Source organism: Choristoneura fumiferana, chromosome 11, assembly GCF_025370935.1.
Source record: "Choristoneura fumiferana chromosome 11, NRCan_CFum_1, whole genome shotgun sequence".
Classification (NCBI taxonomy): Eukaryota; Metazoa; Arthropoda; class Insecta; order Lepidoptera; family Tortricidae; genus Choristoneura; species Choristoneura fumiferana.
In genome coordinates this window covers 9,622,100-9,636,188 of record NC_133482.1, presented here as the reverse complement: position 1 = coordinate 9,636,188, position 14,089 = coordinate 9,622,100, and the positions used below count along the sequence as shown (strand labels likewise).

At 37.2% G+C, this 14,089-nt stretch overlaps 3 protein-coding genes across 4 annotated transcripts; 1 reads left to right on the top strand and 2 right to left on the bottom strand.

Moving 5' to 3' along the window:
- The first annotated feature begins 313 nt into the window (after positions 1–313).
- mRpL11 (mitochondrial ribosomal protein L11) lies at positions 314–2,990 on the top strand. Its single transcript, XM_074094452.1, has 4 exons — positions 314–607; positions 689–878; positions 1,478–1,644; positions 2,809–2,990. The coding sequence occupies exons 1-4, from the start codon at positions 473–475 to the stop codon at positions 2,905–2,907; spliced, it is 591 nt and encodes a 196-aa protein (XP_073950553.1). The 5' UTR covers positions 314–472; the 3' UTR covers positions 2,908–2,990.
- Positions 2,991–3,189: 199 nt separating this feature from the next.
- Positions 3,190–13,778, bottom strand: LOC141432714 (N-acylneuraminate-9-phosphatase). Of its 2 annotated transcripts, none has more exons than XM_074094450.1 (5): positions 13,556–13,778; positions 8,308–8,482; positions 7,093–7,177; positions 5,392–5,614; positions 3,190–4,888 (listed from the first exon to the last, which is right to left on the bottom strand). In XM_074094450.1, the coding sequence occupies exons 1-5, from the start codon at positions 13,661–13,663 to the stop codon at positions 4,712–4,714; spliced, it is 768 nt and encodes a 255-aa protein (XP_073950551.1). In that variant the 5' UTR covers positions 13,664–13,778; the 3' UTR covers positions 3,190–4,711. The 2 variants fall into 2 exon arrangements, with proteins under 2 accessions (XP_073950551.1, XP_073950552.1); XM_074094451.1 differs by lacking the exon at positions 13,556–13,778 and adding an exon at positions 10,488–10,652.
- Positions 10,759–13,508, bottom strand: Neurochondrin (neurochondrin). The gene has a single exon (XM_074094449.1). The coding sequence runs from the start codon at positions 13,198–13,200 to the stop codon at positions 10,987–10,989; it is 2,214 nt and encodes a 737-aa protein (XP_073950550.1). The 5' UTR covers positions 13,201–13,508; the 3' UTR covers positions 10,759–10,986.
- Positions 13,779–14,089: the final 311 nt, after the last annotated feature.

The following is a 14,089-nucleotide window of genomic DNA, read 5'->3' as shown; positions in this document are numbered from 1 at the left end:
GAGGTTACCGGAATAAACGTGCAAAATCGACGTTTATTGCAAGAACCCAAACCGATTTTTGATTTCCGTCGGCTGGACTACTACGAAATTCGTGTTGTTCGGCCCCTCTGCAGGGCTACTACGAAAATCGAAGTTCGTATCGTACCGTCCCTTTCGCTCTCGTATTAAATAGTGTGTGTCAGAAGGACTGGATTTCGAGTTTCGTAGGTAGCCCTGCTGGCTGACACACTACACTACACTATTTAATACGAGAGCGAGAGGGACGGTACGATTACGATACGAACTCTCGGAGTAGGCCCGGCTGGTTTTGAATTTGACGTTTGATGTTGATTACTTTACTCATGATTATAGGTTATGTTATGTTATGAATTTCTTTCTTTTATTCAATCTTCTCAGTTTCGCTTAATATAAGTAGGAGAAATATTTGATGTGAAGTGACTATTTTAAATAATACCTTGGCTATTTATTTATAATGTCGAAATCAGTAGCAAGGCTAAAATCGATGAAAAAAGTGGCTGATAAAATTGACCATTCTTCTAAATTAAGAACTAATATTCCTGCTGGTATGGCTGCTGCTGGCCCTCCTCTAGGGCCGATGCTTGGACAGGTATAGCTCTTAAGACTTATTGTGACACGATAGCTGTATCGGCATCTCGTAAAATTTACTTATAAATCTAAAATGTTCCAGAGAAACATCAACATTGCGACATTTTGCAAGGACTTTAACGAACGAACAGCTAACATAAAACCTGGAATACCGTTGCCTACGAGAGTAAAAGTGAATGCAGACCGGTCCTATCAGCTTACAATCCATCAACCACCAGCTAGTTATTTCCTTATGCAAGCTGCAGGAGTCAATCGAGGTGCAATGAATTCTGGTGAGTAGTTTTTCAGATGTCAGCATAAAGCTGCTCAACACAGTGGCGTAGCGTGGGTGTCAGCCGCCCAGGGCGGAAGAAAATTTTACCACCCTCTTATTTCGTAGGTGCAACATTTTTTTTTTTATGGAATTATCATCATCATCCCAGCCTATACTCGTCCCACTGCTGGGCACAGTCCTCTTCCCAGAATGAGAACACTTGGGCCCAGTGCGGATTGGGAACTTCACACATACCATTAATTAATTTATGATATTTTCTGGCCCTTTAAATGTGCCGCCCGGGGCAGACCTACCCCCCTCGCCCCAACTACTCTAACAAAGCAGTGAGGGAGAAAAAATACACCAAAAAGACAGAACAATAATCATAACTAACAAATAATCTCTAAATATAACCTAAATTCTTGCTAATTCTTTTTCAAAAACAACATTCTAATAGGAAAAATATTCCTGACACCACACATTTTTCCAAAGAATGTGTTTATTATTTAAAACTGTAATTGTGCATACCTACTTGTAAAAGATCAGGTTTTAAATTTCTGTCAGCTCTGATAAAATCACCAAAAAAAAATTTACTTAAATTTTTTTGCTTTCTTTTAGGTAATGAGATTTGTGGGAAGATAACACTGAAACATTTGTATGAAATAGCCAAAATTAAGCAACAGGACCCTCCCCTGGAGTGGAGGTCTTTAAAGGAGATCTGCACCATGCTAATTGCCACCGCCAGGACTTGTGGTATTCAAATTGTTGAGAAATTAGATGCGAAGGTAATGATTTTTAATTAAAGTATTTAGTAGTAGAATTCGAGTGTTTATCCCTATCCCGTGGGAATATCGGGATAAAAAGTAGCCTGTGTTATTCAAGATGTTCAGCTATCTACATAGCAAATTTCATCCAAATCCGTACAGCCGTTGTAGTGTGAAGGAGTAACAAACATACACATACACACACTTTCGCATTTATAATATTAGTAGGATAGGATCATAGGATTGAAGGGCTGGGGCCAGCAATAATTGGTCATTAAACATGGTTGGTTTATTTAATAAACAGTGTTATTTTGGTACCTATATGAGATTGTGTTAATACTTTTTCATCACACTTGCTCGTAAACAGCTTAGTGTCGCAACATGCAGGCTACCTTGGTTGCAACCCAGTATCGGCAATTTTTGTACATATATTTTTTTTTTCTTTTAAAAATATACAATTTTACTCGCAAATGTGATGAAAAACATTGTAATGTCACACGGGAGGTGCTAGAATTACGTAGTGATGTAACGAATGTCATTTTTTGAACATTCGCGAATGCGAATGCAAATATCTGCTACCGACATTCGCGAATGCGAATATTCAGTTTTTCGTTTTGGCGCCAAATTGTCTATGGCAGTCTCGTTCGAACGAAGTGCGTTCCGTTTGTACTTGGTTCCGAGAATTACCCAGTTCATACGAACGCATCGCAAAGTAAATAAATAAATAATACCAAATGATTAAGTGAAGACTGATAATGTGATTACGAGGTTGTTCTTTTTTTGTATAAAAAACATAAGAAATTAATGTATTAGTATCTAATAATTGTATTTTTTTCTGATATTCATATTCGCAAAACATTCGCAGAATTTTTGCGAATGCGAATATTCGTTACATCACTAGAATTACGAACATCGAGTCATTAAAGCCCTGTCTTTGGGCTTCTAATAGACTCTCGTTCGTAATTCCTTATTTACCGTCCTTAAGACACAATGTACTATTTCTTGGTTGTTACATCCAATATGTTATTATAATTGGTGTCACTATAAATGGTTTTGACTGACTTTCATATTATTTGTAACTAATTTTAATTTATTAAATATCTCAATATAGAAGTAGGTTTTTTGGGCTTTGGTAGCCCAAGAAAAGAAAAGTTTCCATACTTATACTATTATTTGTTTTTATAGGAGTATGGAGAATTCTTGGCTGAAAGAAAACAAGTTGTAGAAGAGCAGAAGAAGATGTTGCAAGAAAAGAGAGAAGCCAAAATGTTGAGAACTGCATAGTTTGTTGCTGCTAGTTGTGCAATTAGAGAATAGATATTATAGACATACATAGGCATTAAAATATAGCATTATCAGATGACCAAGCAGCCTGTATAATTAACTATCCTCATGATGTTTATTAACCAACTTTTTGGTTATGAAATTTACAGTGTTCCATTTTATTATAATTGCAATTCTGAAGTATACCATACAAATTAATGTACTTTATTAGCACCACAGATACACTCGAAGACAATGAAATCAAGATGACAATGCAAAAAAAAATTGGTAAATGAAACACACTTTGTAGTAAAATATAATTTATAACATACATTTACAGCGGAATAATCATAAGAGATTACTTCTGACTCATCACATTCAATATGTGTTGATGATATATTTCTTGTTGTGCAAGCAGGATCTTGATGGAATCACCTCGTTAGTTTCGTCTCACATGTCACTAGATCACAGTATAGAACCTAATAATCACAAATAGTTGCATCAAAAAGTCTAATCCTAGTTAACAAAAATACAATTTTAAAACTTGTTTTATTCATACTTCTCTTGTACGAAGGAGAAAACTACTTCTGAAGTACACTGAGTAACAATAAAACAAAGAGCCCTAAGGTACATTAATGATACTTTGTATAGTTAAGTAAGAGCAAGTTATCTTACAAAATTCTTATGCAAATATACATAAATAATCTACATATATCTAACCAGTCTACCAGATTCAATTAAATTCTACTAATTAAAAAAATTAAACAACACATTGAACAACCTTGTTCTTAAATACTTTTCGAAAGGGTATCAGGTAGCAACCAGCCAGTCAATCACATAGCCTAGCTAGACAATAGACAATACTTATCCAGTTAGCAAGTCTATTTACTTTCAATAAGTAATATGTATCACATTAAAAGTGGCCAGTTTCTGCATACAGGAGTCGAATACTTTAAGAAACAATATAACAAAATCATGCTAAGCCCCATACGCATTCTTATAATTACGATAAAAAACATTTAATAGCATCTAACAACTTTTCATACAATTCTTCAAAAAATAAACTATCAATAACATCACATCAGATCTCATAAAATATATCCAGGCATACAACTATTAACCAAATTGCAAAATATGTATTTCGTTGGTAACTCAAAAAGCCTTGGACGATAAAAAATAAATACATTTTCGATAGGTACAGAAAATATATTTACATTCTAAAGCTATTTTTGTACTTAAATCGTTTGTAAAATTTGTGAATAGGTTTCTACTCACAATTTTAACCGGACCTGGAATAACTCTGCCTATTATTGAGATCTATACTTTGCTAATCTATTTACTAGAACTAGAGTAAAACAAGTTGTACATTTAAGTACGAGTGCAAAAAGGATTAGACAAACATTCCAACCGCCTAACCTTTTGAATCATACATTTCATAACATAACATAATCATCTGCACTCAAATAATTTGGTTCAAATATCAAGTCTCGCCTGGAACCTGCATTGCAACATTTGCGTGTTGAAGCCCAAATGTTGTGATTATGAAAGTGAACTATTATACGGCTATTCGTATATAATACATAAAATACGGCGGTTGAATGTTTCACGGGCTTACCCAAAAACTTTTTATTTTTTTGTTAGCTAAAAATGGAAAGGAATTACTTTCAGAAAGATAGCTAGGATTGCAAGTGATTGCAATATGAAAATTAGGAACTTTTGTTAAAGAAATAGTTAAGTTTTTATAAATTTTACAGATCATAATGCATGACGCATTGCTTAGCAGTTTTAAGTTATATTTTTTTACCCGTGGCTACTAACTAGGTCGTCAACAAGTTTTAATATTGTCTGCTGCGCCAGCTGAGCGTTTTAGTTTAGGGGAGTTAGGTAGAACTTCTGGTAACTCTGTAACTTTTTCGATTGTAAAGTCTGGCAAGTCGGATGATTCTTCGTCCTTTTGGAGCGGGATCCACACTGTGCCTCCTAACTCTGCTTCAATTCCACCCTGAAATAATTTTTCAATCACCATCATTAATTAACACATATGTAACATACATAGTTACCTTTTCAACAAAAGTTTTGACGGTAAAACCAATTTGCTGGAACCTTTAAAATACATTATTTGTGTAGGAACCAATAATGGGATTAGGTATAAAATAGGCACTATCCATACTAATATTATAAATGCGAAAGTGTGTTTGTATGTTTGTCCGTCTTTCTGGATCGACGTGATTATTGGCATAGAGATACTTTATGGGCCAGAGAGTGACATAGGCTACTTTTTATCCCGGAAAATGCACAGAGGGAACAGCGCGCGAAAACCGAATTAAACGCGGACGAAGTCGCGGGCAAAAGCTAGTTCTTGATAATTTTTAGTTACAGATTAATCCGACTTTTCTACATTTCTATCAAACACTAATGTGAACTTACGGAGGTATATGAAATGCAGTCAGGATAATTTATAGCAATATGGGTAAGAGACATTTCTGTGTTTACCCTAATGCTTACCTTAATATCAGTTTCGAGTTTGTCGCCAACCATAATGCAGTTGCGTGGCTCGACATTGAGCAGTTTGCAGGCTTCGAGGAAGATGTGCTGGTCCGGCTTTTCCCAGGGAAGGTCGCCGGAGACGAGCACGCAGTCGAAGTACTTGCGGAGGCCTAGCCGCTGGATCTTCTGCCACTGGGCGCGCGAGGGCCCGTTCGTGATCAGACCGAGAAGGTAATCCTCCCTGTGCCACATTCATTCAACCCCCTTTCGTTATTGAGAGCCCGAGCAACAATGCTGAAACTCAGCACACAGTACATTTGGCAAATGTTCTTGCACGTTAACGTGCCATGTTAACAAGGAAGCGAATTGACTGCTCATCATGTTGCACCGTGCAAGAGCATTTTAAGAGCTGAAATGACACATGAATAATTATTTCACGCACAATTTATAGTTTCTATAAATTACTCATGAAAACACAACTCTGGCTTAATGTCATGTTTCACAACATAAACGAATATTTTTACTGCATCAACTTAATGCCAAGATAAAATAGTCCGTTGTATCAACATGACACCAATGTTAATAATTATACATAGGTAGCAACGACAAAGACATTTTCGAGATATTTAACATGTAAAACAAACTACGAGTTAAATTCTGAGCTGCACTAATCACGTTTAAAAATGTCTCTATTGTTGTTATGAAATTGTTGAGGTAAAGGTTTTACCTTCTCCATGATGGACTCCCTCATATATTTTACAAATACAATTCAAACCTAAGTGTAGCGCACGCGGCGCCCCGAGTTTAGTCACTCGATGAGCAACAACTGAACTGTTGAAAAACAAGTAATTAATTAGCAACATGCGCTTAAAGTCAGCCCAACATGGTTAGGGAAGACATCTGGAAAGTTCTAGTTTTCGTAGTTCATTATGAGTATTATATTTTGATGTCTTCCCAACACTTTGGTGCTGACTTTGTCATGATAGAATCAATACTTAGTGCTCTGACATCCATAGTATTATGTGGCATGCGTCTGAGCGCTTGGCACGAAACAACTGCATGCTTGTCGATCGATAGTTTCTCTGAAAATGATGGTTATAGTAATGATTTATGTTGGTCAATTACATGTAAGTAGCTTAGTGTTTAAACTAAGTACCTGCAATAAAGTTATATGTACCACATAACACCATGCGAGATTCTCATCAGAGTTACCTCTGTGATTCTGAGATCAATTACTGTTCCGAAATTTTATGTACCTAATTTTAAATGAAACTGGAATAAAAGTTGCAAATTTAGTGGCAACATATTATTCAATTTCGGCGATGACGTTAACTTCACCATTACCTACTCTCGATGTTAACCATTTGTTCAAGTGGTCAGTGCGCAGAATCTATTTCCGAATCAGCTCTCAGAATAACGTCGGTACACAATACATTGCATCAAACCATTTCTTTGTTTATAATGTGATAATACGTATCTGCGTAATAATATTCGGCAATGCTAGCCGTTATCACATAATTACGGAGTAAAAAAAAAAACAAAGAAATCGTTGCATTGATGTCATAAATTATGTAATGGACAAGATGAGCTAAGGTTATATCATGAAGAAATAATTATTGTCAATGAAGTCAATAAGGTGTTTAGACAGAAAAACCTTATGTTACATTGAATATTTCTGCATAATATAAATAATATCTTGTGAGAAAGAAAAGAACGTACCTCAAAGTCTCTAGTAGATGAATAACATCAGGCGTTAGAGACAAATAGTGAAATCTTAATTTTAACCATTCGGCAGATATACTTTCTGAAACAAAAGAATTGAGAAACTGAAGCATATCAAGGGAAAACTGAAATTAGTCACGTCTAATGCGTAGGTAATTACGTCACGAGTTTTAAATAAAGTTGTGGAAATTCACAGCGGTGCTGGAAATCGCTGCTCCTGGAAGCATTCCCTGCCGACGCCAATAAAACTTTACCTACTTCCTATACTACGCTGGCATTCATGTTCAAGTTTATAAATGGCTAGTCATACATATTATAGAAATCGGATTAATGACGTTGAACAATTTAGAACAATCTCTATGAAGTAGGTAAACCAGTTTAATTTATTGTCTTGCCTGCGCCGCTTGGCAATCACGTTTTAAATGGCGTTAAGTATCTAATATTGATTGTGACCCCCATTTACACTCGCGTGTGAAATCATTTTGTTTACAAAATTCTATATTAACGTGATCGCGTGGGGGCGCTTGCGTCTGATGAAACTGTTTACGCAAATGAAACGTAGATAGATAAAACTACGTTGTACCTCTTATACCTACTTCTATAACTCCTTTGTCATGACCACACAAAAACTTCGTCATGGCTTTGACATTTCATTGTGCTTACGCCTACCTATTTGGGGAGCACTAAATGTTTTTATGCCGCAATGACCTGGACCAGAGCCATATTCTATAAACCTTGTTTACATACACCCGTACACCCGTTTACTCACACACACAAACATCACGCCTGTATTCTCAAATGGGGTAGGCAGGGCACACGAAACGTTACCATTTCGGAGCCACTTTTAGCATATTTATTCGTAGCTTTTAGCAATTTTAGGTTTTAAGTTTGACAAAAACGGTACAATAGTGACAGGTTGCTAGCCTGTCGCCTACGGGTACTTGCCTGTTTGTAATGTGCGTAAATATATGGATTTGACCTTAATTTAGGTAGAGCGAGATGGTCTACAGCGCTTCCGCTCCTCTTAAAAGGCGCCATCACAATTTTATTATGCACTGGAAACTGGTAAGTAGCGCCATATATATATATATATATATATATATATACTGTGGTGGCGCCCCTTGCCATCTGGCGGCTAGAGCGATCGTACCTCTTACTCTACCCCAGGCGCTGGTAATTGTCCTATTGTAATTTCTCTATTTTTGTACTCACTGGCGATATGTCTGTAGTTCTTGGGCAAGCAGTTCCTCCACAAGTGCGCTGGCCACTCGTCAATGGCAAAGGAGTCGTCATCGGGCCGCGCTCTGAACGCGCGCAGGAAGTTGGTGGCGCTTTCAGCAGCCGCCTCGCTTGGGAGCCCGTATTGTTGGTCCAGAATCTCCACTAACTAAGGACGTGAAGGAGAAAGGAATAATAGTTTATTTGACTAGTTATAACAAGTTATAAGTGTTATAGTTAGTTTGTTTTTCTGGTTTTTCTGTGCATCCGTGTCTCAGTTTGTATTTTCGATATGGTTTCACGGGATACCCGTAAAAGTAACAAATTTGGAGTTGAAATAAAAATACAAAAATACTCCAAAAAACCAATCATAGTTATAACAATTTTATAAACTTTTATTTAGTTTCACCTACTATCTATAACTAAATCATAGAAGTGAAATTTGACTGCGTATAAAACATATTGTGTCACACAGACGTAGCTGTGATGCGCGTTTACTAGCAGAGAAGTTAAAAATATTTAGTTCATTGATCAATAAATTATTTTAAATTATAACCACCTTATGATCCAAGTTGGTCGAAAAATAAATTATTATTATTATTATTATTAGCGATTTTGATGAAATTGAGAGGCACTATAGAATCGGATGTTGTGTGCGAGAACGGTTAAGTAGGTATTTCGTAATTTAAGGGATGGATCCCATGATCAGGGTATTTTTATACATTGAGCCTCAATAACGTATCCCCATGACGTAAAAAGCAATTAGCAACAGGCAATAGTGATATCAATATCTGTCCTGCCTGCTCCTAAAGTACAAAAGCACGTGTACAATTTGGGCCGATTTTAGGAACAGCCATCGACATTTAGTTTGCCAGAAAAATTGAACGGGTAGGTAGAGATTTGAGTTTGTCTGTATTAGATTGTTCTGAGATGAAAGGCTGTCTATTGCTTACTTTATGATTCTTTCTCTATGTAAGTAGTTACTTATTTTCTATCCTTTTTGTATTGCAATCTCGATATACGCTACTTCAGATTCTGGATCTTGGGCTTGGCTAGGTGTTTGACGCACTCACTGCCACCTGACTTCCACTGGTGCCACCGACGCACGTGTGCGTCCAAAATGTATGAATAATTATTCATGACAGCGGCACTCAGTCGGTGGCAGTGAATGCGTTAAGAATGGAAAGATTTTTTTTCCCACTACCTATATAAGTATTTATATTTCTGGCTTGTCCGATTAATGATACCAAGCTGCTATTAGGTAATCAGGTAAATATCTTTACACATACTTACGTACTCATTGAAGTTTAGACCCATTAACTCAGTAATGTCTTATCTTATTATGTGACTAGTCGCCGTTGGTATTTTGGCAATCTACTGTCCTCCTACACTTAAAAATAAATGAGTAATCGTTTATTATTTCCGCAGGGTGTGTCAAGACATTTCGCTCACCAATAGAATATTACTATTTTTGGATGTTTGTTACTCTTTCACGCAAAAACTACGGAACGGATTGCACCAGTTTTGGCATACAGGTTATACCGTAAGGACAGGGTACTTCGACCCATTTAAGGTTACTTTGGCTTAGGGAAACCACATAAAATAAAAACAAAAACATGATCGATCAATTAATATCAACCACATATCGCAGAGAGCCTTATTCTCAAAGCAATAATAAAACCAGGACAGAGTTATATCTAAGGGCCAAAGTACCCCGACCTTACGGTACCCTGGATTAACATATAGGCTAATTTTTATCCTGAAATGATGTATGGTTCTTGTGGCTTAAAAAAAGATTTAAAGTAGGTAGGTACATACATACCTACTGATTCTACGCGAGAGCGAAGCCGCGGGCAAAAGCTAGTGATGGCATATTTACAAAAATACAAGTCTAAGAATTTATGGTTTGATATCTTGTATAATCCTCAAAAAGCAATAATTGTGTTAATATTCTGTTGGATGAACGATTTTTGCCGACGCAGCTGTGCGGCTATCGCTAGTAGTTGCAAGTTGGCGGCTAAATTATTAATCAGTAAGAACATAAACATCAACACAAAATGTCAAGACACAAAGGCACGTTCATTAAGATGCTTTTCATACGGAAGCTGTATGCTGAGAATAGCACCAGGTCAACGCACGTCCGAGTTGCTTGACGCTGCGTGCAGTTCACTCACCTGTTGGCACAGCTTCCACATGGAAAATTGATACTGCTTCTATAATGAATTGACATTGTTATACTCGTATGTCTGGAAGTAACTCGGTAGATACACCTGGTATGAGTACTGCCATATCACAATCAGCTAAATAATTAAGATTAACCTTTGAGTCATTAGGAGTTGTGTGCTAATGGGACCTGCTAATGAGTTTTCTAATTGGGTTATCGAGATAAGGTATAATTGTTGCAATGGACTAATTAGGTGGATATTTTTTTTTTTAAATAAACAATTTTTTCGTAAACACTGTTTTTATTGAAAACCTTATTTTTTCTATTAATGGTATTGTTAACTTCAAAAAATTCAATTAACTAGCAAAAATATAGGTATTTATACATTTTTTATTAATTATGAAGAAGTTTGCAAAGAAGAAGAGCAGCATTGCCTTAACAATTCAAAATTAAGTACAAATATGAAAATGTAAGACGAATAACTTGCTTATAAAGTTATCTATCTACTTTTAGTCACCAAACAACCTTTTACCCAATTCCATTAATCTATGATTTCTGCACATTTTCAGTGCACCAGCTTTCTTAAGAACTGGAATAACAGTTTCATTGGAATCAACTAATCTGCACAAGAAATCTTCAAATGCTGATTTAACATTTGGGGGAAGTGTTCCAACTTTTACTTTGACTAGCATTTCTGTAATGCCCTGTGCCCAGCCACTTTCAATAGCAAACTCTGATATCCATGGCACAATCATTAAAACCCCACTCATGGTTTGCATACCCAGGAACCATAGATCAGCTATTTCACTCCAGTTTTCCTTGTAACTCATAGCTACCACCAGGGCAGTAGGGTCATTTGATTCATCAACATTGTATGCATCCCAGAGGAACCGAATAGTAGACTGAATGTATCTACAAATGGAGAAGTCATTCTTTTTTACCTTAGTAGCTTGCTGTTTAAGTAAAAGAAGTCCTAGTACTGCCAGATGCCCATGCAGAACCAGATTTTCAGGAATATTCTTCAATTCTGGTAAATTGTTAAATATAAACTTCAGCAGAGTATTGAACAACACACTATTTTCAACAATTTTAGGTGCTAGTACAGTAAGATTCATGAAAATGTTACAAAGGCTGACCATAGCCGCTCGAGAATCCTTCATGTCTTCTAATACCTTCGGGTCTAGTTCAGGTTCAGGTTGAGTTTTGACTTTGTTCCTCTCAGACTTGGGTACAGGTGGCTTCTTATAATGTACTATGGACCAGTGGAAATTTGTAGCTTCATAAAGAATATCTTCTTGTTTCAAATTAAACATTATATCTCTAGCTTTGTCTTCGACAGCCAAATGACATAGAGCTGGTAACATCAAACGCAGCAGATCAACTTGACCCATCAAAGATATATCAGTATCCATTGCCTCACCCTCAGATTTGTTTTTCTCAGACAACTTTCTTGCCCGGTAAGCATGAAATGAGTCATTAGCAAGGGAGAACATAAATGGGAGTAATGCATATATTTGTTCCCTCATTGCTGTAGTTTCTTGGGCAATCCATGCAAACAAAACTCTTACCATTGCACATACATATACTTTCTCAGCATCGGGAAGCTTGTCTCTGCTCTTATCATTGGAAACTTTTGCCAGTATAGATACTACAGCATTAAATGCACCCTTTAGACTGGTGTAGACAGATTGTTTCTCTTTCTGTTCTAAGTCCAGCTGATCAGTGGCCATATAGTTGACAGATAATTCCAGGACTATGAAGCATGCAGTGACCAGATCAGCATTAGCAAAAGCTTGTTTGAAACTCCTATCATCTAGTTGCATTCTCACTTCTATGGCACACAGTTGAAGTAGTAATAGGAAGAATTTCTTTGGATTCTCTTCATCATTAAAAGTCCATTCAATTCCTAGTAGATCTACAATATTAGCAGCCAGTTTCAGAGCAGGGTCTCTCTGGTTTTTCCCAATCTTACTGGTAAGAATATCATGCAGCGCCTTGTAGATGCTCATTGGCCAAGTTTCATCTGAGGCACCAGGTATAACAGTGCTCTTATTGCAGCTGTACAAAAGGGCACTTAATACTGATGCTAGCTCAAATTTTCTCTCCGACTGATCTGTAGCAAAATCTAATGATATTTTGTTTACCAACGCATGAAATGGTTTGGGGTCATTTCCCCATGCCGCTGGGCCATAAATGCTTACCAATTTCACAAGGATATTCAGGGCCTCATCTGTTTGGAAGCTCTGATGTGAGTAAATCTCTGACATTTTAGTTATAGCTCCAACTGCAATCAGTGCTTTTTGCCCTGCTTCTTGCTCAGCGATACACTGAAGACATGTGTATGCTTCACTGATGATAATGAGGTTATCATCATAATCTTCATCATCAGAGGTCTGTACAATGTCCAGGAACACGGGTATGTTAGCAAGCATTTCTGGGTGTGAAGCAAGTTCTGGTTCATTGCAGAAACAAGTGAGTACGGAAAGAGCAACTGATTTATACACTGTTGGGGGACAATCATCTTCTATGCCGGTGCTGGTGAGCAATTTCTTCAGGAATTGGAAGCCGATCGCCTCGAATAGGGCTTTCTTAGCGTTCGTGTTGCAATCTTTACCCTTGACTAGTTTCGTTACCATGAAAAGCGCGGCGAACTTTTCTGTGTCGCTCTTCGCGGACTTCAGAATGAGAACGCATTTTTTTATTGGCTCTGATATATCACCCATTGTCACAAAACACTTTTGGCGAACACAATGCGTCGCGATTCGCGCTCCACTGAGATCCACCGAGAACCAACGCCAACAGGGAGCCGCACGCCGTTGAATCGCAGACCGACTCGATCTACATCACGTTTATATTTAGCACGAGTTCTCTTCCAAACTATCTAAATCTGGACGTAGAGCTCGCGTTTTCCAACCATGAATATCCTATTTATAAACATACACACTGGAACGTGAGCGATCAACACGCGGGTGCAATCAGCGAGCTCAACTACGTAAAAAATACTTGCGATGACAGCGCGCGCATTGGAGCACAGATGACCGTGACAATGTCATGTCATGAAATCGAAATTTTACCAACCTTGTTGCAAGCTCTGCTATCTCCATTCCTCGTTTGTATTAGAGTATTGTCTAAATCGAATAATATCGCCAAAACATCACTGTTTTCATTATATGTTTCACCAGCCATGATATATTTTATAAAAAAAGAAAATAGTAAAAAACAGATCTCATATACTTTAGTTTGCTCTCACTCGCGCACGGCACAGCAAGTAATGTACTGGAATGGAAGGAAAAAAATTACGTACGTATCGTATAATGAATATTTTTTCACGAGTTCACGCCATCTAGTGACACATCTCTTAAATTATTACTCGATAAGTTAGGTGATACAACTAACATTCGCGTAGGTTCAAGTTCAGTAATGCACAATAGTACAAAGGTTAACCAATAGATGGCACTTGTCGCAAAACTGCGATTGGACTAGATGGGATTGGACCCTACAAATTAAAATAATGTAGAACCACTTGTAGAACACTTAGATGAATGATTGGTCTCGCGCGCTCGCTCGACTAGATCACAGATTACTAAGGCGTTATCTGGTAAAAGGTACCTT

What these genes read in the sequence shown, in the direction of transcription:
- mRpL11 (XM_074094452.1), top strand. Translation starts at nt 473, where the DNA reads ATGTCGAAATCAGTAGCAAGGCTAAAATCGATGAAAAAAGTGGCTGAT. An exon ending in TAGGGCCGATGCTTGGACAG is followed by an intron (nt 608 to 688) that starts GTATAGCTCTTA and finishes AAAATGTTCCAG; the next exon opens with AGAAACATCAACATTGCGAC. An exon ending in TTGAGAAATTAGATGCGAAG is followed by an intron (nt 1,645 to 2,808) that starts GTAATGATTTTT and finishes TTGTTTTTATAG; the next exon opens with GAGTATGGAGAATTCTTGGC.
- Neurochondrin (XM_074094449.1), bottom strand. Translation starts at nt 13,200, where the DNA reads ATGGGTGATATATCAGAGCCAATAAAAAAATGCGTTCTCATTCTGAAG.
- LOC141432714 (XM_074094450.1), bottom strand. Translation starts at nt 13,663, where the DNA reads ATGGCTGGTGAAACATATAATGAAAACAGTGATGTTTTGGCGATATTA. An exon ending in ATAGCAGAGCTTGCAACAAG is followed by an intron (nt 8,483 to 13,555) that starts GTTGGTAAAATT and finishes TCACGTCCTTAG; the next exon opens with TTAGTGGAGATTCTGGACCA. An exon ending in GAACTACAGACATATCGCCA is followed by an intron (nt 7,178 to 8,307) that starts GTGAGTACAAAA and finishes CTTTTGTTTCAG; the next exon opens with AAAGTATATCTGCCGAATGG.